The 17449-nt window shown below is 39.5% G+C and overlaps 1 protein-coding gene across 4 annotated transcripts in view; it reads left to right on the top strand.

The window, feature by feature from the left end:
- AMPD3 (adenosine monophosphate deaminase 3) overlaps positions 1 to 17449 on the top strand; it is a 37132-nt gene that overhangs the window by 15124 nt on the left and 4559 nt on the right. For 2 of the 4 annotated variants that reach the window (XM_072865755.1, XM_072865752.1), the window contains exons 7-14: positions 6867 to 7061; positions 7310 to 7441; positions 8283 to 8446; positions 9643 to 9769; positions 10616 to 10779; positions 14341 to 14461; positions 15939 to 16112; positions 17245 to 17355. In XM_072865755.1, coding sequence (XP_072721856.1) covers positions 6867 to 7061; positions 7310 to 7441; positions 8283 to 8446; positions 9643 to 9769; positions 10616 to 10779; positions 14341 to 14461; positions 15939 to 16112; positions 17245 to 17355 — 1188 coding nt within the window. Of the gene's footprint in view, positions 1 to 6866; positions 7062 to 7309; positions 7442 to 8282; positions 8447 to 8525; positions 8687 to 9642; positions 9770 to 10615; positions 10780 to 14340; positions 14462 to 15938; positions 16113 to 16338; positions 16536 to 17244; positions 17356 to 17449 lie in introns of those variants that run through there. The other 2 variants (XM_072865753.1, XM_072865756.1) reach the window with 2 other exon arrangements.

Genomic DNA, 17449 nt, shown 5'->3' with positions numbered 1-17449 from the left:
ACCTACACCTGAATATTATTTTACTTATATTAAAATTTTGCTAATTGCAGAAGGCATTTACTGTGCTTTCTTGGTCTTGGAGCTGTTCTTGTTATTAGGAACTTTGGTTTGTCTCTATTGTTCTTTCTAGAGGGGAGGTTGTTGCCTTTTTTTTTTTTTAAAAAAAGGTGAAGCCAAGGTATTTGTTTACCTAACATGTATTTGCTACCTTTATGACGTGTATCTACGTACTGCATTGGCAGGTGTTCTGCACTGCAAATAGCTTTGGTGGAGTTTTCTAAAGATGAAAAAAATGACAGCCTAAGCCTCCTTTCTCTCTTTCGCCATTATTTCAGTGTGTCAGCAAACCAAACCTGAGGATATGTCATAGAAGTGACTTTTACACATCATATTCTGCTGCCTACAGACTCACTAGCTCAGATGCCTAACCTCGTGTGGCAGCAGAGCTTTGGCTCAGGCCAGGGTAACTGTGCATGGAAGAATGCAGTTTCTAGAGTGGCTTATGCAGCCCCGCTGAATTCTGTGTTGCAATAGCTGGTTCCTGCTGTGACATACCATTTGGTCTAGATGGTTGCAACTGCTTTTTTTTTTTTTTTTTAAAAGTATTGGTTAGACAAAACGGAAGTAAATTCTAGCTTTTGTTTGTGACCGCAGGGTTGAAATACCACTTCTTACTTCTAAGAAGGGAAGTTAGAGTGGGTTTATATACCTTTAAATTCTATAGATCTCACAAAATACTGAATGAAATTAACAGATGTCTGCTTTTTAAACGTATGATTAAAAGCCTTGTGAGTGAACAGTGAATCTATACCTTAACTTCCCTGGCCTTTGATTCATTCTGAGGTTGCTGCTTCCTTTTTTTTTTTTTTCTCCCCAGTAGCTACTTACTGAATGTGGTGATGAAATTCAGTTTCATCATATAAACCAAAAGTGATAGTGAATGGGAAGACTTATGGTTTAGCATCATATTCAAAGGACAGGAGTGCTTCTGTGCACCCATTAGCATTACAGGTAGTGGTGCCTTACCACTGTTAACTGGCAGTAAAGCTGTATTTTGTGCTTTCAAAGCACTGTGTATACTACTTCTCCTCTCCTGTCTTGCAGAGATGCTGAGGTAAATTCTTGTGTCAGCCCTCAGTCTTGCAAGTGAGCACGAAATTATGAGGCGGAAAGCCATCAATCATTGTAGTGCAAAAATTCTGTAGAGACCATAAAGAGAGCTTTTCCTCTGTCCTTTCTTTTAGTAATTAAAAGAACAGAAAAATAATATTTTTTCTCTTCGTAGCAGTGTATTTCTGTATTTGTGTGAATACAAACATTATAAGGCTTGATTCTGTGCCTTTTGCAATGAGTGCAGCCAAACAAGAAGCTGGTGACATAGGGATTCGCATCTCCTGTCTCCTGGTTTCTGCGTTGCTCTGGATGGCATAAGTATGGATTTGACAAGCTCCTTAGGGGCTCTGCCCAGCTCTAGGGACTGTTTTGGCTGCCAGGAGCATTACTGCACTACCCTAGGGCACAGTATTTTGTGTCTTCTGCCGCTCATACCTGTTACAGAGCTGAAAGGAAAGAATCAAGTTCATTGTATAAAGCTGTTGCATCCTATCTGAAAAGCTAATGCAGTATGAATATATTGGTGAGCAGGGAATCTAGCAGTGGGATGTGGAATGATTTCCCTTCAATACAGCATTGAAGTAAAGGCTGCAGAGGATTCAGTGTCAAGTTCATGAAGCCCATAGTTATTGGGGTAGAAGTATTTATGAATTAAAGTGCATATGTTTAGAAAATCAGGTAGTTTGCAGCTCTGGATACTACTAATCTATGCACTGGAAGAGTTCAGTATCATTACAAGGGCTGCCCTTGGCATTTGTTTTTTCTGTATTTATCACTTATTTCTCTGAACCTAGAGCATATGCCTAATTCAGTGCAACACTATTTCTGATATGCACAGATAAGCATCCATAAAATAGATCTGAGATGGATGTTTTGTGGAGATTTGAGAGACAGTGGAAGGACAGAGAAGCAATGCAGGAAGATGAGGGAGGCAGAGTGGTTTAGGGAAGTTGGTGCTGGTGAGATGTGATTTGGAGGGCAATGGGAACTCCTTCGAGCTGTAAGTTGTACACAGATGTAACCATCTTGACTGAGAAGTACACGCATTTCATCCACAAAGCCTGCAGACAGAATGGCAGGTGGTCAGGTCAATAAGGAAAGGATAGGGCTAGCCTGAACTGAGAAGGTGCAGAGGAAGACAGGCTGGCTTCATTACATGGAGAATTGCTGAGTGAAGGGAGTTCTACCATCCTTTAATTGCAAGAAAACTGATGTCCACCATTGCTTGAATGAGATGATGGTATTAAAAGAATTAAGGAAACCTTTGTGTTAACAGTTGTTTTCATTTGTTAAAAAGGTGAGTTCACTGAAGGCATATTATGTGTTCCAAGATAGGCTTCTCTCAGTCATTGTGTTTCTTCTTTTCATTGAAGATTAATGTGACCTTAGTAAAAGGTTTCCTCCTGGGGGGAGGGGAGAATAAGAACTGCAACAGGCAATTTGGCTAAGGGCATGCAGCTGAAGTTTTTTTCCACTAAGGAGAAATTGGGCTGGAGTGGCATTGTAACAAATTTGGAAACGCAAGCAGAATGTTTGCAAATAGAAGCAAATAGACCTTGTGGTGGGGGCTTGTTACTTACGGCCCAGAAAAGCCTCAGCTTACTTCAGTATTGTATGAAGAACAAAATAATAACAGCTTAAAATGGGACTGGTTTTGTCTTTTTTGGGGGGAGGGAAGAGGTAAAGGGGGCATTTGTCACCCTTATATGAACTCAATCTGTTAAAATTCTTTTAGTAGATGCTTTCGTAATAAATAGCAATGAAATTAGTAACAAATTCTTAGCATGATAACATTTCAAATAAAAAAAATAATAATAAAAAAATCCCTAACCATATAATCTATGTTTAAGGATTCTGTGTTTAGATGCTTCATTTAGATAGGATTGCACCCTGAATTGTGAAAATGCACAAAAGTATACACACTAATTAATTATGTACTAGGGTAGGTCAAAGCTCAAGTCATTAAAACCTTCCAAAAAGTTGCATTGCTTCTAAAAAAATCAATGAAGAAAAAGCTGTGTGATACTCTGTAAGACTTTTGTTGTTACTGAAGTTGCTGCTTACCTAAAAGTCAAAATACACTGGGTGGTTAAAAAAGGTAGCCAAAATACTGCATATTCTCTGGAAAAAGCATGAAAGAGACTCCAGGAAAGTCTTTTTACTCTTGGGAAATAAATATATTTAGGGAGAGGGAGGAGGAGGAAAAAGAAAGGAAAATCTTGGTTCTCAGAGAATAAGCCTGACTTGTTTAGCTCAGCTCTAGAGCTATGTGTGATATGCTTGTGGTGACTGGAGAAGATTTCACAGGAGCTTACTGAATTGCAGAGGCACACTTGAGAGAATTATTTCTCAAAGGGAAGCAGGACTTTAAAAGAAATGCAGCTACTACTGTGTCACGTAATCCTTGCATACAAGCAAACAAAAGAAACAAAATGTCTCCTTGCTTTTTGTCCTTGCCCTCCTAACAGTAGTGAATTCATGTTGATTTAAATAGAGGAAGTGTTTTGTTTTGGTTTGTTTTTTTTCAAGACTCATTAATTCCAGTAGCTGAGCCACCACTGGAACTAGTGCATTCTGAAATTCAATAAACTACACTTATTCATGTTCCCTATACCTGGTATTCTATGCTTATGACTTGCTTTTCCTCAATGTTTAGATATTATAGGGCATCTATTAACTGTTATTTCACTCTCCCATATGAGTTGACCAAGCGTAGTAGTTTGTAGTATTTCGCTGGTCCAGGAAGAGTTTAGAGTAAACAACATTTGTTTCTAAAACAGAAGATGTTTATTAACCTGAGTACGCATATATGTAATGCACTTGGGTTCAAATGTCTATACAAGTACTTGGAGGAGTGTAATAATATGTTAAGCGGAGCTGTTTTTACTATTTTAGACACAGCATTGTTTACTGTGCATTAGTAATGTACTTCATGTTGTGTACTTTGAGACAGTAATGTGTTTCTTGCTTTTTCATTTAGCTTTCAAGTGTCTAGCATATTTGAATGAGGCAGTGATTAACAATTAATGTTTAGGATTCAGTTTATATCCTGGTCTTGAGTTATGCTATTAACATTCACATGGAGATAGATTTACCCTTAGAAGGCTGCAACAACTTCTGTATGTATAAACTGCAAATTAAATGACTACAGGTGCCAAGTAAAACAGTGGCGTTTCTGTGGACTGTGTGTCATAGCATAAGCTGAGGTTTACATTGCAGGAGTATGGCTGTTACTTATTCAGGTGCTCTGTGATCTGTTTCCTACTGATCCTTAAAAGCAGATCAGGATGTCAACTGCTTCTGTTAGTGGAATCTGAAAGCTGCAGACATAGTCACTATGCGAAGGGGAACACACTGGTCTCACGTTGTACGTGTCCATGTTTGCAGTTTCCGGGACAGAAGAGTCCTGGATGAGAGTCCTTGCAGAGATGTAGGTTCAGTGACTCCTTATGGCTGGTTTATCTGACAGTTCCTTCTAGTGCAACTTCCTGCATACAGGCTACGTGGCTCTTGTTGGAAGCATGTCCCTGGGAATGCTAGTTACTTGCATCTTAAAAACCACAGTGCAGTGGGTTCAAACTGTTCCAATGTAGTTAAGTATCTTTAGGAACTTGTATCTAATGTCAGCATCCAGCCTTCAGATCTTGTTACATCATTGCTTGTGAGATTGAAAAGCCCCCTCTCTGCCTCATGGTCTATTGGATGTACAAATACCTGTATACAGTTGATCAAATTAACTCTCAAATTGCACCTTGAAAGCCAAATAAATTTCATTTTTACAATCACATGGTAGTGTGGGTTTTCCAGCTCCTATTTCCTGTTGTGACATTTCTTGGGAATGTTGTCAGTATTTGGGTTTTTTAAACTTTCAAATGTAGACAGCAAATCTGGGTGCATTCTGACAGTTGCATTACCAGTGTTGTGCAGAAGCAAGATTATTTTTTATTTCTGCTTTGAAGGTCCTTTCTTACTCTGCATGAGGAGTTAGAGCAACCCTTTCCACTACAGTTTCACATAAGACTTCATGTAAAGTGTTACTTATAATTCCAAACCATCTCCTACCAATATATAAGACAGTACAGTGTGGTGCTTTTTAGACTTATCTGAACCATCCTGTCCCTGTTACATATAATCCTGAAACTTGTATTACAAACTGATTCTCTTGCTTCCTACTCCTTCTGCAGAATCATTCTGCCAGTTGGTCTTGTAAGACTTGTCTCCAGTACCAGGCAGTTGGTGCACAAGGCAGATGTTAGAAATAGTGACAGTTGGCGATTACTTCTGACCACATCCCTGTGTTCACGGCCATCTTATGTTCAGGTAGGGCCTGGGCTGGAGGAAAATGGGAAGCTTAGCAGACAGGCTGCAGCACTGTGGCGTCTGGGTGAGCTGAAACTGCTTCTGCTAGAATTTGGCAGTCTGGCCTTAAAGGCAATTTCAGAGTCTGTCAAGCAGTCCCCGGGGCTGTTGTGCTGCTCATGTGTCAGCTGTGAAATCTAATCAGAACAGTGGTTTGGTTTGTTTTGGTTTTAAATTGGTAGGAGTTTGTTGGCAGAGTAATTTCATTGTTTTGCCTAGGACATGCATTGGGCTGTTTTGTTGTTCGATCAGAATTTCTCAAGGAAATTCAAAGCAAATGGACCCTGCAGCAGCAGCTCTGCTGCTCCACACACTGGCTGTTGCTGTGCTGTTAAATTCCTTAAGGCCGTTATCCTAGCTAAGGCCTATTCTTGCCTTTTGGGTACTTGGTCCTTAGGACCTGCAATTAGTATTACCTGCTTTTTCAAACAAGAAGCAGCTGGGGAATATACCTGATTTTCTTCTATTCCTTATTGGTGTAGTTAAGATAATAAATCCTTGACTGCAGGGAACTGCAAGGGATTTGCTTTACATACCTGCTGGAGGCATGTAAGGAATTACACATACTGAAGGGAAAACTTAAATCAACAAACAAACCCCCAGATCTCATCAGTAGTTTCTTTGGATTGTGTTCTAATATAGGCTGCTCAAATAGCAGTGCAAGCTTCTGAGCAAAAGAAAAGCATACCTGTGGAAACCATTTAGTTCTTGTAATTTTTTTTTAAATGGGACTTTACCAAAAAACTGAAGGAGTCCTCTCAGCCCTTCTTTGAAGCTTGCACTTCCCTTAGTGTGTGAAGAGATCTGAAGAAACTGAAATATCTGTCACCATTATGAGTTGCTGTATTATAAATAAACTTGGAAAAAATAGTGACAAAATCTCTCACGTGTAGATTTTGCAGTTCTAGTGACCTAAGATGTTTCATGTGGTTGAAATACAAAAATTAATTATGCTTTTAGAAATGGCTGAGAATTCCAGGTCCTTTCAGTCAGAGAGGATGGTTACAACTACAGTCTATAACTAGAAAGACATCATCGATTCATGGATGAAATAAAAGGATACTAAAGGATCAGTGTCCTTTAAGGAAGTATCAAATTTAATCTGAACCCATGTTCTGTGATTGGCACTTATAATGTATCTCAACTTGTTGAAAATTTTCTTATTTAAATAGGAAACTATTAATTGAGGGCTATTTTATTTATAGTTCTGATTATTGAATAATTCCTCCAAAACCAAAATCTCAGGGTTCTGAAACATTTTGACTTCCTTAGGCACTAATCCATTTGTTATTTAAGGAATATTTTAGAAGGCTGTAGTCATTGTTGTCACTGACATAGATACTTTGCTAATTTGTGTATATGGATGATGAGCGTGAATAACCTTTTGATTTCAGGTTGATACTCATATCCATGCTGCTGCTTGCATGAACCAGAAACACTTACTGAGGTTTATTAAGCACACGTATCAAACAGAGCCCGACAGGATTGTTGCAGAGAAAAAAGGAAAGAAGATGACTTTAAAGCAAGTCTTCGAAAGCCTTCACATGGACCCTTACGACCTCACTGTAGACTCTTTAGATGTCCATGCAGTAAGTCTATTAAAATGACAAAATAAATGAGAAAAAGCTAAGCTTTCTAAGTGTGAAATTCTGGTTTCTACAGTTTTTGCATGATAACTTATTAAATCAGAATTTGAACTCAGGCATTACTTTGCATGTTTGAAGTAAGTTAGCATAGGCTTTTTCTTTTCTGTGCCTTTTATTGCTAGGCAATTTAATTTATAAACTATTGTGTGTACTTAAAATCATGGTTATTTGGGTTTTTTTTTCTTCTCCAGGATCGTCAAACATTTCATAGATTTGACAAATTCAATTCCAAGTACAATCCAGTTGGTGCCAGTGAGCTGAGGGACTTGTATTTGAAAACTGAGAACTACATTGGTGGTGAATATTTTGCTCGTATGGTCAAGGTAAATAAGTTTCAAGCTTTTCCAGCTGTAGAGAAATGAAGGTTTGTGATGTCATAATTGTATCTAGAGCCAACACTATGGTTAAGGGATTCCAAGTACTGGGCTTGCTCTAGCAATTCATCAGAGAAGGACCTCTGCTAAGTCAACCACTGCTGCTTTCTAAATAATCCTATGAGTTAGAAAATCATACACATAACCGGTGTATGAGTTCAAAGTAGAGTTGTGTGCAGTTTCAAACTAATGGAGAGCAGCCAAGGGTCAATTCACTGGCTTAGTATTTTGTTAGGATGTAGTTGGCTAGCGGTAGCTGCTAGGGAAGGAGGAGCTAGGGAAGCGCCTCTGCATAAATCTGTATCTGCACACCCATGCACAGGCTTCAAATTAATTTCTTACAACAAAAGAATTAGTAGTTTTCATGAACTAGATGTCAGCTCTTTTTAGATGTATAGAAGTGCTTGTCTAAAATTAATAGCCTTAAAATTGCTTACTACCACGGATTCTGGGTCAGATTCTCCATTGGTCTGCATATGTTATGTAGTCACTTACTATAGTTTAATTCTGATTTACCAATTTTAAACATACGTCTTACAAAGGTGTTAGTAATAACTGCACAAGAATATTGTCCTTTAAATCTAGGTGTTACAGTTAGTTATACTCAAATGTTATCCGAGATAGATGCCTAAAATAAAATAATGGATTAGCAGACAAGAGATTCCCTTTATCTTTAAAGGGTGACAATACAGTTATGTCTGGTCTGAGGAAAATACAATGATAAATATACTACTAGCTGCAAATGATCTTCAGTGTCCATATTAAAGCAAATATATTTATCACTTAATAGGAAGTAGCCCGTGAACTAGAAGAAAGTAAGTACCAGTATACAGAACCCCGCTTATCCATTTATGGACGGTCTCCAGATGAATGGCTGAACTTGGCAAAATGGTTCATTAAGCATAAAGTTTATTCCCCTAATATGCGCTGGATAATTCAGGTTCCCAGAATCTAGTAAGTAATCAGGAGCTCTGGTAATTTTAATAGTTTGAAATCATACCAATGATTTGTTTTAATTTCTGCTATTTTTTAGATGTTTTATGAGCTGTCCTGTAGTTCTATTTATAAGCAACAGCCTGGGAAATTTATTCTTGACCATTGCTGCAGTTTTCCTGACAGTCTGGGGGTGGAAGACAGGAGATGGGGTTTGAATCTACTCTTTATGAAGCTATTCAAAACTACTGTGAATGATTTGTAAGTCTGAAGATGCTAAAACAAAAAATTAGAACTGAGTGAAATTAAGCTGCATTCAAAGGCAAGTTAAAATACAATTTAGTAATGAAATCAACTCTTGAATTCCATAAAGGACTAGAAAATGCTCTGTAAAACTGTTATCATCAAACTTCCTCAAGATCAGTGACTAAATGACAGTGAACTTGGAAATGCAACCCAGATTGCTGATTTGCAAGCTTAAATCAATTATCAGTTTTCTCTTAGTTTTTAAGCATCCTTTGGGACTTTATTAAACGGTTCTTTGTTTCTAATACTGTATATTGTAATACAGTCTCCCATGATAGTTTTGTCAGCCTTAATAGCTGAGCTTCATGTTTTGAAATTGCATAGTTGGAATATGAGTAGAGAAAGAGCTGTCATGGTCGCATATATCCCCCAGAATGTGTTTCTCATTAGGGAGAAAGTTTCTCTCCTTTAATTTCTTACGTAGCAATTTCTTACGTACATAGTAGAGTCAACACTTCCATTAAGTCATGCACTTAATGACACACTGAAGTACTGTCCCTCTTTTCTGAGAGGCTCACTAAAGCAGAACATTCTGCTTTCATTTGGAGTAGTTACAACTTTGGAAAACAGAATCTTTCACGCGAGGTAATTCCTTACCTCCCCTATTAGTACTTGGATTGCTGTAAGGGACAGGGTCACTGTTCTTGAGACAGCATCTACCCCTGCATACTGTCTCTATTTTTGGAGCACTCAGGAGCTTCAGCAGAGCCTGGATGAAGCAGAGTGCCAGGCAGTGCAGGAAACAGAGCACAGAGACAATCCCTGCCCTGACATAAACTTTGAATTTCTGAATCCTGGTAGAACTGAAGCTGTAGAATATACACAAATAAGAGAAAATATGAAAGTGGAGGAAAAATATAAGCTGATTAAAGAATGGTCACAACTGTGTATATTTTTTTTTCCCCATTCAGTGACATATTTAGGTCAAAAAATATTCTGCCTAGTTTTGGGAAGATGTTAGAGAACATCTTTGTACCTTTGTTTGAAGCAACAATCAATCCCAAAGACCACAAAGAACTGCACCTTTTCCTCAAATATGTAAGTATGTTTGGATTTTCTGTCTCACATGAAATGGATCCTCTCCTGCTCATAAATTTTGTTTGTCCACAGCTGTTTCCAGACACTAAAACAGCTTCCTCTTCCATAGATTACTTGTATGTCAGGGGTTTAAAACAAAATAAAACCATTTAATAAAAGCCTGGGTAAGGTCCTCTTGTTAAATAGTTGCCATTTATTTCCTCTGAAATGGCTCAACAGCTATTTATTTGTCCTCTCAGTAATCCTCTCTATAAAGAATGACCAAAAGAACGTTCGCATACTCTTGTGCAGAAGGAACGTCGTAATCCAGGATGTGTACTTTGAGCTTGCCTCTGGGACTGGCCTCCAAAAAGGAGGCAACTGAAAGGAAGCATTGTGTAGGTCCTGATGGGACTCAGGAGAGAGGTGGGGATGTAGCTGCTGGGACGTGATTGATTAAAAGAGGCATTTCTGAGTATGCCCCAAATCAGAACTCTGAGGTTTCCTGGGAGCCTCTGGCCTTCAGCTGCTTTTCAAATAACAAAGCAGATGAGTTTAAAGGATTATAATCCGGATTTGAGGGAGTCTTACAGGCCTATGCTCCCCACAGGAGTCTGAGGGCTTTTGTGCACCTGGGCCTCCTACTTGTCTCAGAAGAAAAAAAATGGGTGAAACTTCCTTTGAGAAAACATTTTATTCCTGCTATCTGCATGGTAGGAGGGCAGAGCAGCAGGACTGCTAGCATAAGGAGGGAAATTAAGAAAGAGGACTAGATGTTTTGTACAAGCAAGTCCTGAAGCAAGACTAAGAAACGTTGAAGTTTGCTTCTTGAAAACACTGATTTCTGCGAATCTCTTCTCCCACCAGGTGACTGGCTTTGACAGTGTTGATGATGAATCCAAACATAGTGGCCATATGTTCTCTGACAAGAGCCTTAACCCTGACCTCTGGACCAGTGAGAAGAATCCCCCGTATAGCTATTATTTGTATTATATGTATGTGAATATCATGTTACTAAACAACCTTAGGAGGTAAGTAGTCATTTTTCTCTTTTACAAAGCTTCCAGAAAGAAAAATCAATAATCTTGGTCTCAATCTAAGTCAGTGTCTAGAGCATATATCTTTTGAAGCAAAGGTTATCTTGAATTATTTTAAAGAGTCGAAGAGGAGTACATGAGTTATTTTGAAAACATTAACTGCAAAATGAATTCAAATGAACTATTCAGAAATTGTAAAGGCATCAGATTAGTATCTTGGTTTGACATTTGTGTGTATTTTTGTTTTGTGAATTCCTTAAACCTGAATATATCAAACAAAACAAAAGAAGAAACCCCACAAAATTGACTTGTTGACCTTTGCTTGGATTCACAGTGGATTTCCAAAGATAATGTACCTCTTGGTAGCTTGCGATCTCCTGGTGATTTAAGAGACACAGTTATGTTGTGAAATATTGGTTTAAGGGCTGTTGCTGTTATCAAAGATAGACAAAGGAGGACATAATTATAAACTGCACATCTAGCGAGCTAACTTTAGCATGCTTGTTAACTCATTCAGTCTTACTACTTTTGAGACTGATGTCTAGGCAAGTAATGGAGGGAGTTATGATACTGAATGTGAGATCATGACTGTAAAAGCAGATTTTGGCATCAGGCTCAGTAAATCCAGAAATTCAGCTTGAGGTTATGTTCCTGACTTTGTGGCTGACTCACTGAGTGATCTGCACAACTGACTCAAATTGAGGCACAGTTATCCATTGATATTACGGTATCATCACTTACCTTGCAAGGATTTGGTTCATTATTATTTATAAAACGTTTTGGGATTTTCTTGTAGGAGGTGCACGGATTTGTCATTTTAACAGGTCTTATCCAAGCTAACATTCAATATGTTATTTCTTCTCTCCCACTGCTACCTCAAGCATTTCTTTCTTTACCACCCTATATAATCAAAACTCATAATAAGAACATCCACCTTAAATTACCTTGTGCCTGCAACAAATAGGCCTAATTATTAGTTTTCGTTCTATAACAGAAAGGACAGAGTACAGCAGGTATCTAAGTCATCCCTTTTTCCTGACTTATTTTACGTTCTCTGTAGTCTATGGTTTTTTCTTTTCCAAAGACAGAGATTCTGTCAGAACTTATGCATTTGAGGGAGCTGGCAGAGGAGCTTGCCAAGCCATTCTCCATCATTTATCAGCAGTCCTGGTTAACAGGGGAGGTCCCAGACGACTGGAGGCTTGCCAATGTGACGCCCATCTACAAGAAGGGCCAGAAGGAGGATCCGGGGAACTACAGGCCTGTCAGCCTGACCTTGGTACCAGGGAAAATTATGGAGCAGTTAATCTTGAGTGCGCTCAGCAGGCATGTGCAGGCCAACCAGCGGGTCAGGCCCAGCCAGCACAGATTCATGAAAGGCAGGTCCTGCTTGACCAACCTGATCTCCTTCTACGACCAGGTGGCCCACCTAGTGGATGGGGGAAAGGCTGTAGCTGTTATCTACCTGGACTTTAGTAAAGCCTTTGACACTGTCTCCCACAGCATTCTCCTAGAGAAACTGGCAGCTCATGGCTTAGGCAAGTGTACTCTTCGCTGGGTAAAGAACTGGCTGGGCGAGCCTAGAGAGTTGTGGTGAACAGAGTTAAATATAGTTAGCGGCTGGTCACAAGCGGTGTTCCCCAGGGCTCAGTTTTGGGGCCAGTTCTGTTTAATATCTTTATCAGTGATCTGGATGAGGGGATTGAGTGTAAGTTTGCAGATTACACCAAGTTGTGCGGGAGTGTTGATCTGCTGGAGGGGAGGAAGGCTCTGCAGAGGGACCTGGACAGGCTGGATTGATGGGCCGAGGTCAGTTGTATGGGGTTCAACAAGGCCAAGTGTCGGGTCCTGCACTTGGGTCACAACAACCCCATGCAACGCTACAGGCTTGGGGAAGAGTGGCTGGAAAGCTGCCTGGCAGAGAAGGACCTGGGGGTGCTGGTTGACAGCTGGCTGAACATGAGCCAGCAGTGTGCCCAGGTGGCCAAGAAAGCCAACAGCATCCTGGCTTGTATCAGAACTAGTGTGGCCAGCAGGACTAGGCAAGTGATTGTCCCCCTGTACTTGGCACTGGTGAGGCCGCACCTCGAATACTGTGTTCAGTTTTGGGCCCCTCACTACAAGAGAGACATTGAGGTGCTGGAGCATGTCCAGAGAAGGGCAACGAAGCTGGTGAAGGGTCTAGAGCACAAGTCTGATGAGGAGCGGCTGAGGGAACTGGGGTTTAGCGTGGAGAAAAGGAGGCTGAGGGGAGACCTTATCACTCTTTACAACTACCTGAAAGGAGGTTGTAGCGAGGTGGGGGTCGGTCTCTTCTCCCAGGTAACAAGCGATAGGACAAGAGGAAATGGCCTCCAGTTGCGCCAGGGGAGGTTTAGACTGGATATTAGCAAAAATTTCTTCACTGAAAGGGTTGTCAAGCATTGGAACAGGCCTCCCAGAGAGGTGGTGGAGTCACCATCCCTGGAGGAGTTCAAAAAACATGTAGATGTGGCGCTTCGGGACATGGTTTAGTAGGCATAGAGGTGTTGGGTTGACAGTTGGACTAGATGATCCTAGAGGTCTTTTCCAACCTTAATGATTCTATGATTCTGTGATTTCTTTTTTACCTCAAGGTCATTTCAACTACTGTTTGAAAATCTCCCTAGATGATAATTAAATATTCTTTACGGCTAGGTGAGATAATGACACAATTCATCAATGAGTCAGTAAAACTGTTCATCCTGTTAAACATACTGAGTATTTGAGGCACCACCACCAGTCCATTCCGAGATTGTTTTATACTTTTGATAGTATTAGCAAAGCCAGCAAGGATGGATTACATCCTCACATCCATGTTCAGGAGAAATGTTACTAAACATCCATCCCAGAACTGCCTTATACTCTAGCAGTCCTTGTTGAAATTCTTTGTTTTGAACATCTCCAAATACTTATGGGACACTTGTCTGCACTGAATAATAGGGTTTTATAACCTAAAACCCAGCATCATTTTAAATATAGATTAAAAAAATAAAACAGTTCTAGAAATTATAGTGTGAAGTCTTAGTGTAATAACTAACACTCCTAGATCATCATGCTACTGAGGGTGTGGTTTCATGCTACACTTAACCTGGTGACATGGCAGGTTATCATCACACTAGGTAGCGTTAGCTAACTCTTGGTTATGTGCTTCCACTTCTTCCCTCATTTTGAATCAAGGAATTATGCAGCCACAGGCTGCATCAGTTCACTTAGCTTTCTGTCGGCCAGTTCCCTCAACTGAAGTCAGTTCAATACCTGTTCACCCACTAGCTAAACAGTTGCTAAATGAGATGTAACTGGGAAAGGAAAGAAGGAAGACACAAATATGTCAGGTGGTAAAAGGGGCTTGGGTGGAGGGACCTGCCCCTTTAGACAGCAGCCCACAGGTAGGCCTGATTAGATGTCACGTCAAACTGTATGAGAATGTGTAACTTTTTTTTTTCTTTTAAGTTCCCATATTAATGATAATTATATACAAAACAGATGAAGAACAGTGCATTTTCTGTTAGTGGAACTTGCTTTTAATCTCCTCAGGGAAAGAGGCATGTGTACTTTTCTGTTTCGACCTCACTGTGGAGAAGCTGGGTCTATCACACACCTTGTATCAGCCTTTCTGACAGCAGACAACATTTCTCATGGACTGCTCTTGAAGAAGGTATTGCTTGGTTGCTCACCTAAACTAATCGCTGTCTGCTTAGATGTCAGTCACTGGTTCAAACAGCAGTCACCAAACTGACTTTATCTGGGCAGCCCAAAATTAATTTTCTTAGCAAGGCACAAGTAACTCTTCACTTTGATCAGAAATAAAGTAAGCTCAGCTGAACTTCCTATTTCTTATTTAAGCTACAAAAATACAGCTTTTCCTAAGTGAATACTTTAACGCTATGTCTTTATAGGGAAGATCAACTGTTCAGATATGTCAAGGACTTGGCAGCACCTGTTTTTGGTTACTCCAAGCAGAGCTAAAATTACATGGAAGAAAACCGTTTAGACTTGTTACTACTCCCTGGTTTAGGTCCCAGAAGAATTTAAGGAAAGCGCTAGTTTCTTTTGTATAGGGACACAGGTCATTTTCCCTGACGCATTCCTGTACTTCAGGGTTCATTCAGAAGTTCGTTAAGGTTTTGATTATATATATCTAGAGTAACTGGGATCACTTGATCAAGAAATTTAACATAGCTGTATAACACAGCAATATTTTATATACAACTTGATTGTTATGACAGGACAAAGGTTATCATTCCTGGCTATCAGTTAATAAAAACCATCACACAACTCATCCCCAGGCCACCGTTTTGTAATTAAAATAATTGGTCAGTGGGTGGCAGACTTGCACCAAGTTTATTGTAATTTTTTGGCAAGAGTTCTCTTATAAGTTGGATTTTCTGGTTAATGCTGGAAAATTCTCTCTGTATTTTTCAACACATCCAAGAACAAAGAAAAATTTTTCCTGAAAATATCTCATGTTGTGCTCAGAACCACTAATTCCTAAAATTACACCCAGACGGAGTAGTATTAAGGCTGTACGTGACCAAAGCATTCTCCTCTTCACTCTCTCCTGCTTAGCCTGGTGCGATAACCTGGCATAGCAGATGATGATGATAATAATAATAATAATAAAGGCACTTGTTAGGTTCACAAGTTGGTTAAGCCAAAAATAGTAATAAAAATGAGGTGACCACAGATTATTTATATTATGTGCAACAGCAACACATGACTTCTAATAAATTAAAACTTCTGCTCCTAAAATTTACCTATTGGACTGCAGTTTTGAAAATAACAAATTGCTTAGCAGTTATCTGTGACTTTCAGGTTTTGGGGGAAGGTATGCAGTTAGTATCGAATGCAGTGCCCTTAGTAGTCATATATGCTTACAATCTACAGTAATATTAGTCACCATATATTTGAAGAGAAGATGACATATATGTTGAAGAATATAAATTATTTTTATATATTTTTCTAAATATAGACTTCAAAATATTTTCTAAAGAAGTCAGAGTTTAGTGTCAACCTAATTTTTTTTTGGTCTTAGTCATCCCTCTGTAATGCTGTTTCCATTTTAGCCAAGGGAAATCCTTCTTTTTTCATTATCCCACAGTACCATTAGATGCTGATTGTGTTTTGTTTTGCAGAGTCCTGTCCTCCAGTATCTTTATTATCTTGCACAAATACCCATTGCTATGTCTCCACTTAGTAACAACAGCCTGTTCCTGGAGTACTCAAAAAATCCACTGCGGGAATTTCTACATAAGGGACTTCATGTCTCTCTCTCCACAGATGATCCTATGCAGTTTCATTATACAAAGGTAAGAATTGTAAAAAGCACTTGTCTTTGAATTTGGGAACAGTACCACATAGGTCTGGAATGACCTGAAAGCTATTTTATATCATTGCTTAGGATATAAAGTTTCATGTCTTTCAGCCACTTCATTCATTATTCTTCCTCATTCTTAGTCTACTACTCTCTGTTAGGTTTCAGAGGGAAATGTCTGATTTCCTAATTATGTTTCTTTTGTACTCTTGCCTCTCCAGTGTTGGCTGTTGAAGTATAGCATGAAGGATGAGGCTGCAGGGAGGTTTGAGCCTTCATAAACAATCCTCTAGAGTGCCAGGAAAGTCCAGTTTCCTTACTAATAAATCTGGGGAAGTACATTACAAAAACACCATGTGGAATCTCTGAAAATGACATATGAGCTGTTTGCTCAGTGAACTGAAAGTGATTCTTGCCCTTCAGTGGCCTGGCAGGACAGAAATACCTGGTCACTGGTTTTGATGCCCCAATTTTGTGGTTGGCACTGCCGTGAGTCATGCTGTGCCTTAGAGTGGCCTGTACGTTGCTCAATTGTCTGTGTTTTGAGGACAAGCCAAGCTCTGGTGTGTTCCACCCAGGCTTGCTTCTGGCCCATGACATGTCTCCGCTAGAAAAGACAGAGAGCTTCTGTGGGTGCTTTCTGCATGGATGTAACACAGCACCAGCCGAGTTACACGTAGTGTGGAAGATCCTCAGCTGTGACAGCCCACTAGAGTCAGACCCAACCTCCTTGTGAGAAAGGTCAGAAGTGAGAAATTGCCCTGCTATCTGTCTGTGTACATATTCATTAAAGATTTATGACTAGATCCTCAAAGGTGTTTATATACCCTGGGATCTCATTTGAAATTGCCTAATAAATGCCTCTAAGGATCTGGACTGCAGGCTGCAATTTCTTAGACTAAGATAACTGGATACCCAGTGCCTATTAATTATTTAACAGTCGCCCTTGGGAAATTTGAAATAAACAATTCTGTTCATTAGTAACTGTGATGTTAAAGTCTTAAACCTCTAATTTTTCACAGCTATCTAAAGAGCATGTACAAATTCCTTAATTAGTAATGAGTACAGATCTTAATTTGCATCTTATTTGCATATAATTTAATATTAAATGTATTTTGGTGCTACAGGAAGCTCTCATGGAAGAATATGCTATTGCAGCACAGGTGTGGAAGCTAAGTACCTGTGACTTGTGTGAAATAGCAAGAAACAGCGTACTACAGAGTGGATTGTCAGATAAGGTAATTATGGCTGAAAAAACTTTTGTGAATATTAGGGCAAGCAGGAACTGAGAAGTCAGTAGTCTGAAAATTGAATAGTAGGTGCTTATGCGAT

The sequence above is a fragment of the Ciconia boyciana genome, chromosome 6 (assembly GCF_034638445.1).
Source record: "Ciconia boyciana chromosome 6, ASM3463844v1, whole genome shotgun sequence".
NCBI lineage: Eukaryota > Metazoa > Chordata > Aves > Ciconiiformes > Ciconiidae > Ciconia > Ciconia boyciana.
The sequence above is the reverse complement of the archived record's forward strand: the minus strand, read 5'-3'. Positions and strand labels throughout refer to the sequence as shown.